This window comes from Agelaius phoeniceus, chromosome 31, assembly GCF_051311805.1.
Source record: "Agelaius phoeniceus isolate bAgePho1 chromosome 31, bAgePho1.hap1, whole genome shotgun sequence".
NCBI lineage: Eukaryota > Metazoa > Chordata > Aves > Passeriformes > Icteridae > Agelaius > Agelaius phoeniceus.
In genome coordinates this window covers 599,161-618,926 of record NC_135295.1, presented here as the reverse complement: position 1 = coordinate 618,926, position 19,766 = coordinate 599,161, and the positions used below count along the sequence as shown (strand labels likewise).

The following is a 19,766-nucleotide window of genomic DNA, read 5'->3' as shown; positions in this document are numbered from 1 at the left end:
GTGTCCCTGCCGAGCCACCGCTCCTCCCAGGGATCCCTGTGGGTCTCTGGATGGATCCCAGCCCTGGACACCCCTCAGGAGTGGGCAGCAACAGGTCCCCACACGAACCCTGCTTCTCCCATGACCCCTCCACAGTGTGGGCCACATGGTGGCTGCCCACACAGACCCCCTCCACTGCTGGGTGCACCCAGTGGGTGCCCTCGCAGACCCTTCGTTCCTGGGACCCCTCTCTGCCAGGGTGTGCACAGAGAGTCACTCATGGAACCCAGGGTGGGTCTCCATGCAGCCCCCACGCCCCCCCAGCGCATGGTGGGTCCCCAGGGAGCCCCCTCCACGTGTGACTCCCACTGCAGCCCACTCCAGCCATCGCACAGTGGTCCCACCACAGACCCTTCCACCCATGGCATGGCACATCTGCGTTTTGGGGGTGCACATCTGCGTTTTGGGGGGCACATCTGCGTTTTGGGGGTGCACATCTGCATTTTGGGGGGCACATCTGCGTTTTGGGGTTGTGCTCCTGTGTGTGCACATCTGGCCATGGCTCAGGACACCTGGGCACACCTGGATGTGCATCATCCTCCAGCTGGGTCACAGTGGATTCCCCCACAGTCCCCTCCGCCCGTTCAGTGCTCGGCTGGTCCCCTCTCACCTCCCTAACCCGTGTCACAGCAGGGACCCCCAGCCTGTCCCCATGTCCCCCTGCAGCCCCTCCACCGGTGACACGGTGGATCCTCCTGCATCCCCCTCCCCTGGTGGCACCGCCTGGTCCCCCTGTAGCCCCTCCACGCTCTGCACGATGTCTCCCCCCAGCAGCCTCCCCTCCGTGTCCCAGCGGTCCCCACACCACCCTCCACTCGTGTCACCGCGGGTCCCCTGGAGCCCCCTCACCGTGTCCCGGCCGGTCCCACACATCCCACATCCCACATCCACTCGGGTCCCGGTGGGTCCCCGCATCCCCCTCGCAGTGTCACAGCGGGTCCCCCATATCCCACATCCCACATCCACTCGTGTCCCGGCGGGTCCCCGCATCCCCCTCGCAGTGTCACAGCGGGTCTCCCATATCCCACATCCCCCACATCCCACATCCACTCGTGTCCCCGCGGGTCCCCGCATCCCCCTCGCAGTGTCACAGCGGGTCCCCCATATCCCACATCCCCCATATCCCATATCCCACATCCACTCGTGTCCTGGTGGGTCCCTGCATCCCCCTCGCAGTGTCACAGCGGGTCCCCCACATCCCACATCCCCCATATCCCACATCCCACATCCACTCGTGTCCCCGCGGGTCCCCACATTCCCCTCGCAGTGTCACAGCGGGTCCCCCATATCCCACATCCCCCACATCCCCCATATCCCACATCCACTCGTGTCCCGGTGGGTCCCCGCATCCCCCTCACAGTGCCACAGCGGGTCCCCCACATCCCCATATCCCATATCCCACATCCACTCGTGTCCCCGCGGGTCCCCGCATCCCCCTCGCAGTGTCACAGTGGGTCCCCCATATCCCACATCACACATCCCACATCCACTCGTGTCCCCGTGGGTCTCCACATCCCCCTCGCAGTGTCACAGCGGGTCTCCCATATCCCACATCCCCATATCCCATATCCCACATCCACTCGTGTCCCCGTGGGTCCCCACATCCCCCTCGCAGTGTCACAGCGGGTCTCCCATATCCCACATTCCCCATATCCCACATCCCCCATATCCCACATCCACTCGTGTCCCCGCGGGTCCCCGCATCCCCCTCGCAGTGTCACAGCGGGTCCCCCATATCCCACATCCCCCACATCCCACATCCACTCGTGTCCCGGTGGGTCCCCGCATCCCCCTCGCAGTGTCACAGCGGGTCCCCCATATCCCACATCCCCCATATCCCACATCCCCCACATCCCACATCCACTCGTGTCCCCGCGGGTCCCCGCATCCCCCTCGCAGTGTCACAGCGGGTCCCCCTGCCCACGCCGCCGGTCCCCGCCGCCCCGGTGGCCGCCGCCGCGGGCGGGGGTGTGCCGCCACCGGACTACATCCCCCATCAGCCCGCGGGCCGGGCCGCTCCCGCAGCGCCCAGCCGCCTTCAAACAAAAGAGTTTCCCCCCGCGGGGCCGCGCTCCGCTCCGCGCCCCCCGCACCCCCCGCACCCCCCGGCGGCGGCGGCCGGGGGCGGGGGCGTCGGCGGGGGGACCGCGGTGGAGGCGGCGGGCGCGGGGCTCGGGTTACACGGGAAAGGGGCTTGGCCAGGCGGGGGGCGGGGGGCGGAGGGTCCTTTTCTCTCTCTCGTTCTCTCTCTCTGCCTTTTTTTTTCCCTTCTCCCTCCCGAGCTCTTTGTGTCCCCCCCCTCCCCTCCTGTCGCCCCCCCCCCCCCCCCCCCAGCCCCCAGCCCCCTCCCAAGCCTTTGTTAGCCATGCCTAGCCTGGTAGTCCCAGGGATAATGGAAAGGAACGGGGGTTTCGGCGATTTAGGCTGTTTCGGTGGGAGCGGCAAAGACAGAGCGCTGCTTGAGGATGACCGGGCGCTGCAGCTCGCCCTGGACCAGCTCTGCCTGCTGGGGCTAGGCGAGCCTTCCTCCTCCTCCTCCTCCTCGGCCGTGGTGCTGGTGGAGGACAGCAACAACAACAACAATAACCCGCCGCCGCCGCCGCCGCAGCAGCCCCCGCCGCCGCCGCCGCCGCCGCAGCAGCCGCCGCCGCCGCCGCCGCCGCCGCCCCCGGCGGCCCCGAAGGGCTCGGCGGCGCCCAGCGCCGGGGCGGCGGAGCCCAAGTTGTGCGCGCTCTACAAGGAGGCCGAGCTGCGGCTCAAGAGCAGCTCCAACACCACCGAGTGCGTCCCGGTGCCCAGCTCCGAGCACGTGGCCGAGATCGTGGGACGGCAAGGTGAGCGCCGGGCCCCCGGTACCCCCCGATGTGCCCCGGTGTCGCCGCTCGCCGGTGCCGGGACACTCCCCCCGCGGCCGGGGGGCCCCGCCGCCGCCCCCGCCGCTCCCTCCCGCCCCATTGTTCGGGGCCGGGGCCGCTCGGCCCCGCCGGGGACAAAGCCCGGGGCTCCCGGGCCGTGGGCGGGCGGCCGCGCTCCCGGCACGGCGGATCTGGGGAAGGCTGGGATGGGGGCTCTGCGGGAATGCAGCGGGGGCTTGTCCGGCACCGGAGCCCCGCGCGCCGCTCCCCGCTTCTGCCAAAGAGCCCATCTCGACCGCGCTCTCCTTAAGGGAAAAAAAAACACCAAAAACCCACAAAAACCTGGGAATAAGGCGGGGGAAGGGCGGGGGGTGCAGCCTGAGCCCGGCCCCGCGCCTCCGAGCCCCCCTTTGTTGGCCGGGCGGAGGGGGTGTGGTGGTGCCGCCGGGCTCGGTCCGAGCGGCCGGTGAGCGGGTGGGAGCCGAGCTCCTCCCGCCGCCCCCCGGGAACGGAACGGGGGGGACACCTCGGAGCGAGGGGACCCCGGAGCGGGAGCCGCCGTCCCGCGTGGGCCCCCCGCAGCCGCTGCCCGCGCGCCGCCACAGTGATGCTTTTGTTCTCACGGCTCCGTTCGGAGCGAGGTGGAATGGAGGAGGGCTTTAAAAAAAATTACATCTATATATCTGTGTGTGTATATATATATATATATATATATATATATATATATATTTATATATATATATCCCCATACCACACCCACTCTTAAGTCACCCCTCGCCCACCCCCACCACTCCCGGGTGTGCGGTGCGGGGCCCCGCGCCTCCCGTGGGCACTGCGGGAGTCGGGGCACGGCGCTGCCGAGAGAAGTTTTGTGTCGCTACAGAGAAAAAAAAAATAATAATAGTGAGGCTAAGTGTTGGGCTTTTTTTTTTTTTTTTTTTCTTTCTTTCTTTTTCTTTCTTTCTCTGAACAAGTAACTTGACGCTCTGGAAGTGCGATGGGCAGAGCCTGCGCGGCTCCGTGGGCAGATGCTCCCCTGTGGGTTGGGATGGAAGGGCCCTGAGCAGGGGGTTTGTGGTGGGAGCCGGGGGGTGCTGACCCCCAGTGCCCCGAGAAGGGCTGAGGTGGGCAAGGGGAAGCCACGGGAGAGGGACACAAATGGCTCCTTGCTGGACATCTCTGACGCTAGGGCGTGCGGTTGGAACAATGGGGCCTGCGGAGGCTCTGCTTGCTCCCAGCCCTGCAGCCAGGGTCCGGGTCCACGGAGCGGCCCCGGCTCTCCGGGATGCAGAGCGGGCAGCGGTCCGGGGGTCTGAGCTCCCCAAAACTCGGGGCGTCTGCAGCCGAGGGAGCAGCTCTTGCTGTGCTGCTCACACCGGGATGGGGGCCCCTCACTGGGCAGGAAGGGGTGAAGGTCTGGCCCGGGAGATCCCACTGGCCCCGATCCTGATCCTGATCGTGATCCTCCCTTCACATTGCAGGCACGGTGGGGCTCAGCACCAGCTCTGCGCTGCTGTGTGTGTGTGAGGCCATGGAGAATCAGGCCCCCTTTGTTTAATAAAGTTGGGAAAGAGGATTCGGCAGGCGGAACCAAGGGGAAATGTGCCAGGGCTGTTTTGTTGCAGGATCTCGGCGCTGCCCCAGACTCCTGAGAAGGGGGTGTGTGCTCAGAACGCAGCACGTGCCTCTTGTGTCCAGAGCCATGGAGAGGAACGTGGAGACCTGGATTTTTTCCACCATTTTTTTTGTGTGTGTGTGTGTGTGAGTGAGTGAGGGCTTTCCCACATCTGGGAAGCTGAAATGTCAGTGTGCTGGAGCTGTGGGGATGCAGCTGTGGCTGTGCTCCTGTGGCTGGTGGGGCAGATGGTGCAGCCTGTGCCCCACCATGGAGGTGGGTGGGATGGATGCTGTGCTGGGCATTCCTTCAGCACCTATGGCTCTTCACTCCAGCACAGATCATGGCCCACACTTGTTTCTAAAGGCCTGCAGGGATGTCTCCACTGTCTCCTGTGCCTTGTTTTTGTGTAGAAGGCCGGATTAAGAGGGTCTGGAGCTGGGTGTGGGGCTCCCAGGGGAATTGATTCCTGGACTCCCATGGATGCTTGACCAGAATCCCAGAATGCCAGATTGTCATCCCTTGGTAGTACTGCTCCTGCTGCAGATGGTTTTCTAGGAAAACAATTGTTTTTATGGGTACCTTTGAACAGGGTGACAAACATCTTGAAAAAGGGGGAGGGGGGAAAAAAGTAATAATGAAATAAAAAATCATTTCACAGCTTTAGTTGGTAACAGGGTTTAGCTTTTTCTTCAGCTTATTATTTTCTGAAGAAACACACTATCCCTTCAGATTATTTTATAATAATACCAACCATCTATTAAAGTGTTCCTCACAGGCAGGTGAGGCATGAGAGGCCTGGATCTGGGGGCCCTGGCCACAGGAATTCCACCTGCTATCAGGCCACCTCTCACTTTGCCAAAGCACTGCAAAGGCACTTAAGTGTAAATAATGCTCAAGCCCGATGTGTTTTTATTGGAATGCCTGTTGGGGTGGTTTGTGGAGAGGTGTAATCGTGGCAGAGGGGGTGGCTTCACTCCAAGCAAGGATGTTGCAGGAACTCAACCTGAGCTTGGCAGCTCCTGCTTTCCCCAGGAGCTGTGAACGTGCCCTGGAGGAGCCAATGGCCTGCTGGAAGCCCTGCTCCAGTTTGTGCTGGGGCTGCTTTGTGCTCTGAATCTGAGCCACCAGCTGGCTGGGGTGAGGTGGTGGTGGCTGTGGAAAGGGGCATTGGTGGGAGCTGCCCAGGCTGGCTCCTCCACTGTGCCCCAGGGTCCGTGCTAAAGAGCTGGGTGGCTGGTGGGATGTGCCAAGGGCTGCTTTGCAAGCTGGGAAAGGAAGAATGAGGGGATGAAGTCACAAGAATCCCTTTGACTGGGCATAGTTGGTGGTGACACCCCTTCCCTGGCTGGAGGAGGAGCCGTGACCTCCGCTCCTGTCCTTCTGTGGGGTGAGTCTGCCTGAGTCAGGGCTCCTGCAGGTCATCCCTCCTTCCCCTGGCATGTGTGTGAGCTCCAGCTGTGCTGAGTTTGGGTGACCAAAGCTCCTGGTGTGTGCCACGGCACGGCCAGTGCTCCCTGGGGCCTGCCAGGCCCATCAGGGTGCTTGGTGGCTCTTGTATTCCTCCTGCCACCTCTCGTTTGTGGGTGTCCTGCCTTCAACAGCCTGTCCCTGGATGTGCTGGCTCTCACAGCCACGCCGGTGAAATTGTAAAGACAAAGCTCTGGAGGGGTTTGCAGCAGGGTTTTTAGGAGACAGGTGGGACATCAAGGGATGTGGGCTGAGATGGGGTTGTGGGTGCTGGGAGGAATGCAGAGTGTCTGAAGGGCACCGTGTTTTGGTTGTGCAGCCTGTGAAATGAGGAAGGGGCAGAAATCGCTGCAGTTCTTCCCTAGAAGCGGCCCGAGGTGGGTGTGGATTAGCCAGATCAAGATTTGTATCCAACTTTTCTGCCTGCTGTCGCTGGAGCCTGGGGACAGGCTGAAGGGCACGTTTAAGGCCAGATGTTGTGGTTAGGGAGACACGGTGCTGGTTCTTTGTGTGCCTGCTGTGTGCAGGTGTCGGCAGAAGCTGTGGGGTTGCTTTGGCTTCGTGCTGCGCCCACTCCCAGATACGACTTTCCCTGTAAGGATTTTTGGACTCTCTAAGGATTTTTTGGTTCCTTCTGAGGGTTCTTGGTCTCATCACAGTAATAGCATCCATTGTCACCTGTACTCACAGACACCCTTTGATGCAGCATCTCCCAGCCTGCTCCAACCAGCCTGTTGTCACCAGGAATGAGATTATGCGAGAGAGGATCTTAACATGAATCGCTCTTTCTTGGCAAGGTGAAGTCAAATAACAAGAGGCTCCACTAAACCCAGGTGATTGGGTTCTTTGTGTAGCTCCAAACATGCTCCAATGCTTTCAGCATTTAAAAATAGTCCGAGGAAGCCTTTTCCATTGAGGAAGTCTGATGATGGCAGCTCCCCCACCCACCCTGTGGAGGTGGATGTATGTACAGCATCCGAGGAGCAGCGAGGGGGGCAGCTCTTCTTGTCTCCTTGTTTCACGGAAATCTTGGCTCGAAACCCACCCGATCTGCTGGGCTCCAGCAGCTCGGGATGGGCCCGAAAAGGGAGAAAGACATTGCGGTCGGTATCGGCTTGTTACAAAGTGTTAACGAGAATTACTCCGAATTTACACCGGGGGAAAAAGTGCGGAGCGGCATCGACTTTGCGCCGTTTGAACCGGAGGTGGGAGGAGAGAACGGCTCTGGGAGAGAGAGAGAGAAAGAGAGAGAGAGAGAGAGACAAAGGGAATTTTCTCCGAGGGAGCCACGCGCGCTCCCCGCGCAGCGCTCGGGCGGCCGGTGCGGCGCTGACCGAGTGAACCGCAGCGCAGCCGCCCGGAATCTAGGGCAGTGGGAAAGAAAGCAGTGCTGGCGTTGGGTGGGGGCCCCCGCCTTTGTCTGGCAGCCCCGTCCCTCCCTCCCCGCGTCCCCCTGCGCTCGCCATGCCCCGCTTCCCCCGCTCTGCCCGGCCCTGGCTCGGCTGGAGCCGTGCGGGACCGAGCCGTGCCACGGGCACACCCACTCCGCACCGGGGGCTTCGCTTCCCAACTTTCCTCCGTCGCACGAGGATTGTCCGTGCCTCTAGGCTTGATGCTGTTTGGTGGGGTTTTTTTCTCCTTTTTCTTTGTGTTTTTGTTGTTTTTTTTTTTTTTTTTTGTTTCATAAACAACTTTCATCACAATGTGAAAAAGCGTAAAATCGCCGCGCTGGAATGAAGCAGTCGCTGGTTTTCCTGGCGTGGTGCGTTGGGTGGTGTTTTTTTCCCCTCCTTGTAAACACAACTTGCATCATCAGGACAATAAACCCTCCGTGCAAAGAGATTTAGTTGGTTGGTTGTGGTCCTTTTGTGTGCGTTCGTGTTTTTTTGGCACCGCTTTCATCAGGTTTTTTCAATGCAGCAAAACCTTACCCCACAGGCCGTCAGGAGGGTTTATTTGTGAAGTTCTTTGTGTGCTTGTCTTTTAACAAGGCTTTCATGTTAACGGGGAAAAGAATGCCCCACCTTACCCGAGGTAGCTGGGGGTTGTTTATTTTATGATCCTCTTCAATTTTATGACCACAATAGAAAAAAAGACCAAGTTCTAATTTGCCCTTAGACCCTCTTGCACCCCACTAGCAGTGCCAGAAGGGCCTGCATGGGGCATTTGCAGGTGTAATTTGTATCTGTGCAGTGTAACGGCACCTTGCCAGAAATGAGAAGAGGCCTTAAAAAAGCTTTTGTCTGTAGAGATTACTTTGTATCTGGTGAAAACAAGAAATATCAGGACCCGGAGTGATTTGTGGGGTGTGTTTTCCAAAATAAAACCACAACGCAGTCAATCGAACAAAAAGATCCAGCTTGGGGTTGGCTCTGGAGCTGTTTGCTGTGGCTGGTTAGGGTTAGGGTTAGGGTTAGGGTTAGAGCTCCTCTGGTGCTCCCAGGGTCAGGGTCGTGCTCCTGGGCTGGAGGTGCCAGTTGGTGCCAGGTGGGAGCCTCCAGTAGCAGAATATACCTGTGCAGGACCTGGCCTTGTCCCAGCACCGAGGAGAAGGTCACCAGCAGGTGTAACTCTGAATTTACACCAAAGCGAAATTATTTGAGGGATGTGCTCCACAGGCAGGCACAGCTGCTCGTGCCACTGCACTGCCCTGGTGGCATTGTCACCGTGGTGCTGTGCTGGGCACTTCCCTTCCATGCACTGATCATCCTCTGCCCAAGGATGGGGCAGCACCTTGGGGCCTTGGGGTAAACCCTGCTGAGGTCCTGTGAAAACACCACTGATTTGGGGCTGCTCAGAGTGAGAACATTTGGGATGGGTTCATGCCAAGGAAACGACAGCTAGATCAGATGCATCCAGCACCCTGGTGTCCCTTGTGAGCAGCTGTCTTTGCTGGAGAGGTGAACCAAGCTCCTGGAGCCTTCTCTGTTAATTCTGATGGATTCGTTGCCCTGATGCAGGGGAAAGAGAGAGAGAAGGTGGCTGTGCATCCAGATCTCCCCCTGACCCCCACCACCCATCTTGGCAATGTCTAGACTCAATTTATTTCTGTGTTTTCAGCCAGAGATGGCTGCTCTGCGGATTAATTCCAGTTAGCTGACTGGTCTGGGCACCAGAGGCTCTGCACTCCTCCAGGGTTTGGTCCTGTGTGGGAATGTTTGTGATGTACTCAGGTAATTTGCAAACACGTTTACTTTGAGTCAATTGGCAATCAGTGAAATTAAAGGGAAAAAAGGGTGAGGGGAGGAACTGAGCTTATAGCCTCCTTCATGGAATGCTTTGGGATCTGCATTATTGACAAAACCCAGGATAATAGAAGGTGGGCTGTGGAAACACAGTGAGAAAGGGCTTAATTTTCTGTTTAATATAAAAATCCAAGTGGCAGAGGTCTGCCAGGGATCGACACTGATGTCTGTGTGCTGCCACAACGAGGAGAGCATAGACCAAGTTATGTTCCATGGGTCCCTTTCTTCCCTTAGCTTCATTTTGACACCACCTGCAAGGCAATCCCCTCCCTTCCACCTTTGAATAATCCCCTGAGTAAAATGCTTTGTTGCACGGTGTTTTCAAATTTCAGTTATGCACGAAGGGAAAGTGTCAAAAACCACCCCATGCACGACAAATTTTGTTTGGAATAAGCACATGGGGGTGTGCTGCCCATCTGGCTGGGATGTCACGGGCCACATCCTGATCCAGCTGTGCTCCATCAGAGCAGGGTGACCTCAAAGGAGGCTCAGCCCCTTTTTAGTGTGCAAAGCAATCAGGGATGGGGCTGAGATGGGCCTGTAGCCTTGGCACTCAGTGAGTAAATCACGTTTAAGCCCAGCCTGGTTTTAGCTGATGTAAAGAAGCAGTGCAGCACCCCTGGAAGTTGAGGAGTTCTCTGCATTTGGGCTGCTGATGGTTTGGCCATTGTCTGTGCCAGTTCAGAGCTGCTGGAGGTCAGGGCTGCTGAGCCCTCTGGACTTGCTGGAGTTGGTCTCATTTCCTAGGAGGTGATTTTCTCCTGTTTTTAAGCACAGGATCCCCATCTGTCTGTCTCCACAAAGCTGGCTTTCCCGTCTGCAGGCCTGCACAGAGACCCTCCCTCCTCCCCCCCTTCTCACACCACCGACTGCACCACGCGTCCTTTTGTCCGTTCCACATCCTCCTTCCCCTCCCTCTCGCCGTGCTCTCTCCTTGCCCACCTTCCTTTTGCCCTTTTGGGGCGTCCTGGCTTTGCTCCCACACACCTCATTCTCCTCCTCCCCTTGCAGGCATCAGGGTGTGCCTCTCCCTCAATTTCCACCACCTTTGCTCCATCCCCAACTCCCTCCCACTCCTCCAGCTCGCGTAACGTGCTTACATTTGCCCTCATTCATGTGGATTCCTTGCCACTGCTCCCTTCCATCTGTCCCCAGCATGGAGCCCTGGTCCTTTGTCACAGCTCTGCCTGCCTGACCCTCCCTGTCGGCTCCGTGATTGTTTCCTGTCCTGCCGGGCTCAGATCCCTGTCCCCCACACACCAGCATTGTCCCACAGCTGAGAACAGCACAGAGCCCAATCCCAGCCCCAATCTCAGCCCCAATGCCAGCCCCAATGCCAGCCCCAATCCCAGCTGTGCCACACGCCTGCCCGAGGTCTTTTCTGCACAGGAGAGCGAGCCTGGCTCTAGAGGCAGAGCTCGGGTCACTGCGGAATTCCACGGAGCTCCTGCAGCCCGGGGTGATGCACAGGGAGGCATTTTCAGCTTGATGCTTGCAGTGAACACCCCCTGTCTTTTCCATGTGATGCTCTGGTGATATCCCTGGGGAAATGGTGGCATCTCGGTTAATCTTCCTAAGATGGAATCTCCCTCTTTGGAGAGGGAGGGAGCAGCACAGGAGAGGGGCAGGGAAATGTCTGCCAGCGGTGGGTCAGGGACAGCCCACCCTGCCAGGGCTGCCAGAGGGCATGGGTGACCTCTCAGGGATTTATCCAGCTCTCCTTGGGATGAATCTTTATTATTTATTATTATTTATGCTATAGTTGAGTTGTGCCTGGCTCCATGAGGTCCTGTCCTTTGAGTTTCCTGGAGCTGGTAGCACACCACAGGGTGACCACTGGTCCACACAGGCTGTTTGGAAACTTTACTCAACAAAGCATCACAAATGCATCACCTCACGGTGCAAATTCCGGGGAGTAACCCACGAGCTACAATGAACTCGGCAGAGGGTGGATTTGGTTTGAATTTGGGGATTTTCCCAGATCCTTCTTTGTGGCATTTCCATTCCCCAGGAACACGGAATTCCTGTTTCAGGGATGGCTTGAGTGCGACAGCGCTGTGATGTGGAGCGCTGAGCGGAGATTTTGCGGGAGCACAAGGCAGCGATTCCTGCTCCTGAAATGGGAAACAAGGCTAGGGGAGCTGAGGTGGCTCTGAGGGGTTAAAAATCACAGCAGGAGTTGACAGTGAAGTTCTGATTTACCAGCGTGTGTCGCGTGCTGCTGCCAAGACCCTGCGAGGGGCAGTGGGCTCACGGCTGTGCCAGGGGCTGTGTGGGGCTGTGGTTGGCCAGGGCTGTGCCTGGTGCCTGTGTGGAGCCATGCCCATGCTGTGCTGTGCCATGCCTGGTGTCCATGCAGTGCCATGCCTGTGCCATGCTGTGCCTGGTGCCTGTGTGGAGCCATGCCCATGCTGTGCTGTGCCATGCCTGTGCCATGCTGTGCCTGGTGCCTGTGTGGTGCCATTCTTGGTGCCCCTGCGGTGCTGTGCCCATGCCATGCCATGCCCCGTGCCCACGCAGTGCTGTGCCCCATGCCCCTGCAGTGCTGTGCCCCTGTGGTGCCCTGCCCGGTGCCCACGTGGTGCTGTGCCCGGTGCCCCTGTGGTGCCACGCCCGGTGTCCCTGTGGTGCCATGCCTGGTGCCCATGCAGTGCCATGCTCATGCCATGCCCGGTGCCTACGTGGTGCCATGCCCAGTGCCCCTGTGGTGCTATGCCCGGTGCCCCTGTGGTGCCGTGCCCGGTGCCCCTGTGGTGCCATACCCGGTGCCCCTGTGGTGCCATGCCCGGTGCCCCTGTGGTGCCATGCCCAGTGCCCACATGGTTCCCGGTGCCCCTGTGGTGCCGTGCCCAGTGCCCCTGTGGTGCCATACCCGGTGTCCCTGTGGTGCCATGCCCGGTGCCCCTGTGGTGCCGTGCCCAGTGCCCCTGTGGTGCCATGCCCGGTGCCCCTGTGGTGCCATGCCCAGTGCCCACATGGTTCCTGGTGTCCCTGTGGTGCCATGCCCGGTGCCCCTGTGGTGCCATGCCCGGTGCCCACATGGTTCCCGGTGTCCCTGTGGTGCCATGCCCGGTGCCCCTGTGGTGCCAGCACTGTGAGCGCAGCTGGCCAGGCTGAGCGCCCTCCCTGCCGGGCACTGCTGGATGCAGCGGCTGCCCTGGCACCTGGGAGCCCAGGGAGCTGTTTGTGCCAGCTCTCGTGGCACCAGGCTGTTCCAGTGCCACAGGTGTGGGTTCAGTTCTTGCCAACGATACGGGGTGCTGGCATTCCGGGGGGCACCCCGACGTCACCAGGCTGTGTCTCACCAGAGGGGCTGTGCATGAGTGGCAGCCCTCAGCTGCCAGCCTGAGAGGTGCTGTTATTTATCAGGATCTGTATAAATAATAAAATCCCAGCCCAGGAGCTGAGGAATCTGCGTTCGGTGGTTGCAGGGGCATCGTTTGCAGGTCTTTGTGTGTTGAAGTGTGGTGTCAGTGGAGTGTGAGGAGGAAAAGCTGCTGGTGTAGGGTAGTCAGAGGAAAATGATCTTTTCTGGGGCGGGAAGGTGGGGTGGGAGGTGCTGGGGGATCTCACAGACGTCCCAGTGCTGTGTCCTCATCCTCTGGTTCTGTCAGACACCCAAATCCTCGGGAAACCTCAGCAAAGTGCTCACCTCACTTCATCTGCACTGGAGAATCACAGGTTTTAACTTTCCTTTGAGATCTGAGCTCAGAGCACAGCTCCTGCAGAGGAACCCCCAGCCTGAACTGGAGCTTGGTGCCAGAAATGCCTTGGGGCACCAAGTGAGGCTTTTTGAGGGGCAGGACGGCAGCAAGGAGGGCTCCAGGAGTAGTTTAGAGAACTGTGCCACATCTGTAAAAACTCTTAGTTGCTTGATGTCATCCTGGTGTCATCTGGGAATCTGAAGCCAATCAGATGGATCAAGACCCTCCAAAAGATCATTTGGAAGCCAAAACACACTGGAAAGTCTTTTGTCCTTTTTGGGAAAGCAGAAGGCTGTTTTCTGAGCCGTGAGGAGCTGGGGGAATGGGCTTGGTCAGTTCTGGGATTTGGGGAATGGGCTCAGTGTGCTCTGGGATGTGGATACTGGTACACAAAAGCACCACTTGGCCAGTGATCTCAGGAGAGGGTCTGAGCACCTGGAGCAGGAGTCTTTGCACAGCCCTGCCCCATTTCTTGCTGTTTCAGCCCCAAAGCAAATCCTGGCCTCCTGCTACCCCTGGCCATCTAGCTCTGCTGGCATTTGCAGTCCTGCCCTATCTACAGTGGGGAGGCCCAAACTGCTGCATCTCTGCAACTCCCCTCCAAACTTGTCCCCCTGAAATTCATGGTATTCACCCCAAAACCTCCTCAGTAGTACCAAAATCCTCTGGAGTCATGGCAGGCGACTCCCCTTGGGAGGTGGCACAGGGTGGCCAAGGGGCTGCACATTGGCAATCCAGGCTGTGGGACCAGCATCCCTCTGTTCTCCTGTGGCCTCCAGGCCGCCCCATCAGGGCATCAGCCCTGTCCCCAGAGCCCAGGGATGACCATTGTCTCTGGGGAGCCACTCTGGGGCTCTGGGGACAGGCCTTGTCACAGAGACCCCTGACACCTGGGGTGCATTCCCCGTTGCCCCGTGGTGTTGGGGTGGGTGGAAGGGAGATCTTGGGGATGACTGCTGAGGGAAGGCAGTCGGGGGGATGGTGTGGGGGGCTGCAGCACACAAAATGGTGACCCCCGTTTTGGGGGCTGGGGTAGCATGGCAATCCTGAGGGAGGGAGTCTCTGGGAATGGTGAGGGTTGAACCTCCCTGTGGTGTTTTCCATCAGGGTTAGGGGGATGGGGCCTTTCCCTTGTTCCATGTCCTGCACAGCGGCTGCCAGGTGGCGCAGGAGATGGTGGCCCGGTGTCCTGCAGAGCAGGGCGAGCGGTGGGGCAGCCTCATTAACTGCTGCGCCTTCTTCTTTCTCTCTCTTCCCAAGGCTGCAAGATCAAAGCCCTGCGGGCCAAGACCAACACCTACATCAAGACCCCGGTGCGGGGGGAGGAGCCGGTCTTCATGGTGACAGGGCGGCGGGAGGACGTGGCCATGGCCCGGCGGGAGATCATCTCGGCGGCCGAGCACTTCTCCATGATCAGGGCCTCGCGCAACAAGGCGGGCACCACCTTCGGCAGCGCGCCCACCCTGCCGGGGCAGGTCACCATCCGCGTGCGCGTGCCCTACCGCGTGGTGGGGCTGGTGGTGGGCCCCAAGGGAGCCACCATCAAGAGGATCCAGCAGCAGACCAACACCTACATCATCACGCCCAGCCGGGACCGGGACCCCGTCTTCGAGATCACCGGCGCGCCGGGCAACGTGGAGCGAGCCCGCGAGGAGATCGAGACGCACATCGCGGTGAGGACGGGCAAGATTCTGGAGTACAACAACGAGAACGACTTCCTGTCCAGCAGCCCTGACTCCGGCATGGAGAACCGCTACTCGGAGGCTTGGCGGGTGCACACGCCGGCGCCGGGCTGCAAGCCCCTCTCCACCTTCCGCCAGAACAGCCTGGGCTGCATCGGCGACTGCTCCGTTGACCCCGTCTATGAGACCCCCCGGCTGAACGACCAAAACGACTTCAATTACGGTTACCTCTTCCCCAACTACGGTGTGAACAAGCAGGATTTGTACTACGGGGTGCCGGAGTCGGGGGCCCCGATGTGGGCCGGGCAGGAGAACACCAACCCCGTCTCGGTGCTCTTCTCGAAGCAGCAGCGCTCCAGCAGCACCGGCGCCATCCATCCCAACTCGCACCGCTCGCCCTCCTCCTCCATCCCCGAGCCCGGCCTGTCGGGGCTGCCGCGGCGGTCGCAGGGGGAGCCGCTGCAGGGCTTCTCCAAGCTGGGCACGCCCGCCGCTGCCCGGACGTCGGTGGGCAGCAGCCGCGAGTGCATGGTGTGCTTCGAGAGCGAGGTGACGGCCGCGCTGGTGCCCTGCGGCCACAACCTCTTCTGCATGGAGTGTGCCGTGAGGATCTGCGAGAGGACTGATCCCGAGTGCCCCGTCTGCCACGCGGCAGCCACTCAGGCCATTAGAATATTTTCCTAAAGAGACAGAGCAGGGTGTTGTTGGGGAGGTGGGGGTAGGAAGGGAGAGAGTGGGGAAAGCGGGGGGCGGGTGGGTGTCCGTGAGAGAAAAATGATGGTGATAATAATAATAATAATGATAATAATAATAATAATAATAATAATGACATCTGAAGAACAAAAAAAAAAAAAGAATGAAAGAATAAATTAATTTAAAGAAGAAGAAGAAGAAAAGAAGAAAAAGAAGAAAAGAAAAGAAATTATTTTACAAGCAATGTATGTTATTTTTTAAAAAAATAATAAGTGAATAATAAAATTAAAATGAATAGCAAAGCCAGAAATTTTGAAGGGCGAACAATGCTCCAGCCTGCAATGTCTTTTGTAAACCAAGTACTCAGAACGCACACTCGGATCTCGCAAGCAAAGCAGTTCAGTTCAGTTTTTTTTGGTGGTGAGATTGGGACTTCTTGGCGATGACCAAGCCAGGCCACCTGGATCGAGCGGGGAGGGAGCAGGGATGCAGGGAGGGCCCTGCCAGCCTTTCTCCAGCCACCTTCAACCTTTGTCTTGGCTTGAAGCCCCCACTCTCCTCCCCGCAGGGTTGTCGGCCCAACTGGGAGCTCAGAAAGAAACAACAGAAAGAAAGGAAAACGGATGACAGGGATTGGGAAGAACAAGAAAGAAACCATCAACCTCTGGGAACCTGTTAGAACGAGGGCACAACTGTATTACCTCAAAGATTTAAACAAAAAAAAAAAAAATCACAGCTAAAGAACTTTTATTGTTTTCCTTTTTTTCTAAAAAAAACCCGAACAAAAAACACAAAAAAAAGAAAATCAAAAAAAGAAGGTGAAGAAATAAAAACGACGCCAGTGAAACTGAAGAAGGTTTGGAAGAACCTACTGGGATCACACCAGGCGACGAGCATTTATTTTGTTATTCTGAGCCACCGTGGAGTCTGGAACTTTGTTCTTTTTTCCTTATCCAAGCAGGGATTTGTTCATCAGTCCAATCAGGAGTCACTAACAGGGTATTTCTAAAGCACTCCCGAGTTCCCGTCCATGGGGGGAGTGCATCGACTTCCACCTTTCCGTAGGTCACTCTTCATTCTTTCCTCCAAGTGATGCCAGCTGCAGCTACACACACACACACACACACACAGAGAACATTGTGCTTTTCTTTTCTTAAAAAAAACCATACCTATTGCACCAAAACCTAAGAGAGACGATCATGCAATACAGGCAAATGAGCCCATATGAAACCAACATGCATCCCAACAGAGAGCAAAAAAAAAAACCCCGAGTTTATAGAGATAATTTTGTTGTCGTCGTTTTTAAACTGGACCAAAACTTTTGTTATCCAAACCAAGTAGGGGAAAAAAAAAAAAAAACAAAAAAAAAAACAAAAAAGAAGAAAAAGTATTTCTTTATGGACCAAAACCTCTTCAGCTGTCCTTTTCCTGGATCTTCCTGAGGTTGGCCACTTTTATATATTATATTTTTTTCAGAACGAAACAAAACAGAAAAAAAATTGCCTTGTTGAACATCCTTTAATCATTTCAAGACTCCTGGTTTTGTTAAATGAGATACTTTAAAACCATTGGGAAGTGGGAGAGGATGGGCTTCAGATCTGGCTCCCGTGCCAACGCATGCAAGGTGCAGGCCAGCGCCTTCACTCCATCAGGTTTGTTCAGCTGGTCTGTGGATGCCAAAATGCTGTGATGTTCAAAATGTGTTGGATTGACCTATTGAGTACCAGTACACCCAGCTATAAATATATGTGTGTATATATATATATAGGCACTTAATTAATCAAGCACCTATATATATATATATGTGTGTATATAAACCCATATATATAATTTTTCTCCCACTACCACCACTTCCCCATTTCCTACCCCTCAACTTCTGCTCACAGATCCTGGACTCTGATTTAGAACTGAACCAACAAGTTTCACAACTTGGCACAGACAGTTCTAACATCAAAAAAAAAAAAAACAACCCCAAACAAACAAGCAAAAAAAAAAAAATCACCTGAGATTTTTTTTTTATTCCCTTCAGTTACAGGAGACTTTCTTTTCATCGTGGTAATGTTCCTGGGAACATCCTCCCTTCTGCTTGGTTTGCTGCCTGTGCCCTGGCACAGCGGGCTCAGGGGCACAGTCACTGAAGGGCTGAGCTCGCTGTGCTGGGGCAGGTGCTGCTGGTGCTCTGTGCTGATAAAAATCCACTTTTGATCTTCAGATACCAGTTAGAGGGTTGGAAATGATGGTGGGATGATGGGATGCCTCCACTGGTTTTTTGCATCGACAGTAACGTATTCCGTAGGGGCAGATTGGAGGGGTGGGCAATGTTCCCAGGCTGTAGTAGATGCTGATGTTTTGGAAACAGTGAAGACAAAAGTTAAAATGCTGTGGTAATGGGACACTGCCAGGCAGGATTGGTACTCCCCTCCTCCCCAGAGCTTTAGGAAATCCCTGGCCAGGCAGTTGTCCCAGCCCTGCAGCCCAGCCTTTCACACCAGGAGCGGGTTGGGATGCGAGCCCTTCCTGGGGGAAGGCGCCGCGTTTTGCACCCTCTGCTGTGGGGCCTGTGGGGTCAGGGGGGGCTGGGGTGCTCTGGATGAACCCCCAGAGCCCCCACGTCCCGAATTTTCCTGGGGCACAGCCCATCCTCAGCAAAGGAGCCCTGGCCAGCAGTGGCCGCATCCTTCCTAAAACTGCCCCGTTCTCATTCAAAATCTGGCCTCAGCTCGGTCCCACTTAAGGGAAGGGAAGGGAAGGGCAGGGAGAGGGGGGCATTGCCGTTCTCGGGGAACCTCTCCCCTCCCCAGTGCCACCTCCTCCATCCCGCCCTGCCCTCCCCACCCCAGGGCTGTATTTTATCCGTTCATGGCGCAGAATTCTCCCGCTGGCGTAGAGAGAGTGGTGGAAGCACGAGCTGGGGGGCGGGGGGTGGGCAGGGGGGTGGGCAGGGGGATCAGCCACCCCTCAGAGGGGCGTTCAGAAACGTTGGTGTTGGTGCTGGAAGGGCTGAGCTGGGGGCTCGGCCGCTGTGTTAGTGAGTGAGTAGTCGTTCTTGGCTGAGTGGAGTCTGTTCGTGGTAATGTGAGCAAGTTCTTGATCAATGTCTTTATTTGATGCCAGGTTGTGAAGAGGTGGGGTGGGAGTGGGGAGGGGGGAAGGAGACCCCTGAGTTGGGGACCTGGGGTGGGGGGAACCTGTTCTAGCACTGACTGTAGGGGGTGGGGAATGGGGAAGGTACAGGGGGCTCACCTCTGCTCCTTGCACCTCCTCCCTCACCTTAACAAGCGAAAACGATGTAAAAGCCTCCTGCATGCTGAAAAAAAAAATGTTAGAGAAAAAGACAAAACCCCTTTCTTTAAAAAATTAAAAAAAAAAAAAAAGAAAAAAGAAGGGAAAAAAAAAAAAAAGAAGAATCATGACCCAAACAAACGTCCAATGCTTGCTGTTGGGAACCAGAGTGGGGCTGTCCTGGGGGGGCTGCCCCTCTCTGCAGATGAGGTTCCTACTCAAGTCTCCAAGTTGGCCTTTAATAAAATCTTCAGTTCCAATAACCTTTATATATATATATATATATACACATATATATATACATATACATATATATTAAAAAAAAAAAAAGCTTGATGTAGCAGTTCTAGTTTAAAAATAAATAGAAGTATTTCGGCCCCTGTTTTATTTTGATTTTTTTTCCCTGTCCCCCCTGCTTCCCGCTGTACCCCCCACCGACTCCATATTTTGATGTAGCAACTTTGGAAGAAAGAAAAAACAGGCGCTGTAAATGCACCGAGAGCTACCTCTGCCTCGAGTGGGGGCTGCAGGGAACTCGGGGGGCTCGGGCCTCTCCCTGGCCCCCTGGGGCACCCAGAGAGGGGCAGCCCGGGCCCTGCCTGTTGGCATCCATGGGGAGCCCGGTTGCGGGGCTTAAACAACAAAAAAAATTTGCGTAATTTTTTTTTTTTTCCTCTTTTTAAATATATGTATATATATAAAAATCTTTAAAAAAAAAATAATAAAAACAAAAAACAAGAAAAATGCCCATGACCTTAACTATTTGCTCTGACTTGTATCTTCCTTGATAGGTGACTAAAAATGGCTTGTTGGTCTAATTCACCAGCAATAATGATAACTAAATACAGCCCCCTCCTCCTGCACCCATCCCTTTTCTGCAGCACCCACCGAGCCAGGTCCTTGCACTTCTCCCCTTCCCTCCTACCACGAGGATGCCCTTGGTGACCCCTTCTTGCAGTGTGAACCAACTGGCCTGAACCTCGCTGGCTTCAGCTGCCCCACGGTCCCTGCCAGGCTTTTGGGATACCCCCCTTGGGGTGTTGAAGCCATGGGGGCTGGAGGGAGGCAGGTGGAACTGGGACCCCCATACACCAAACTGGGTCTTCCTCCCTCTGGAGTAGGAGCAGCAGGACCCTTGTGGGAAGCCTGGTCCCTGAGACCATCCCGCAAAATCACATCCC

At 56.6% G+C, this 19,766-nt stretch overlaps 1 protein-coding gene across 1 annotated transcript; it reads left to right on the top strand.

Moving 5' to 3' along the window:
- The first annotated feature begins 2,070 nt into the window (after nt 1–2,070).
- On the top strand, nt 2,071–16,036 carry MEX3A (mex-3 RNA binding family member A). The gene is made up of 2 exons (XM_054651371.2): nt 2,071–2,873; nt 14,189–16,036. The coding sequence occupies exons 1-2, from the start codon at nt 2,405–2,407 to the stop codon at nt 15,292–15,294; spliced, it is 1,575 nt and encodes a 524-aa protein (XP_054507346.2). The 5' UTR covers nt 2,071–2,404; the 3' UTR covers nt 15,295–16,036.
- The last annotated feature ends 3,730 nt before the right edge of the window (nt 16,037–19,766 follow it).

Coding starts and splice junctions, on each gene's coding strand:
- MEX3A (XM_054651371.2), top strand. CDS start 2,405: ATGCCTAGCCTGGTAGTCCCAGGGATAATGGAAAGGAACGGGGGTTTC. Junction 2,874..14,188: donor CGAGATCGTGGGACGGCAAG/GTGAGCGCCGGG, acceptor TCTCTTCCCAAG/GCTGCAAGATCAAAGCCCTG.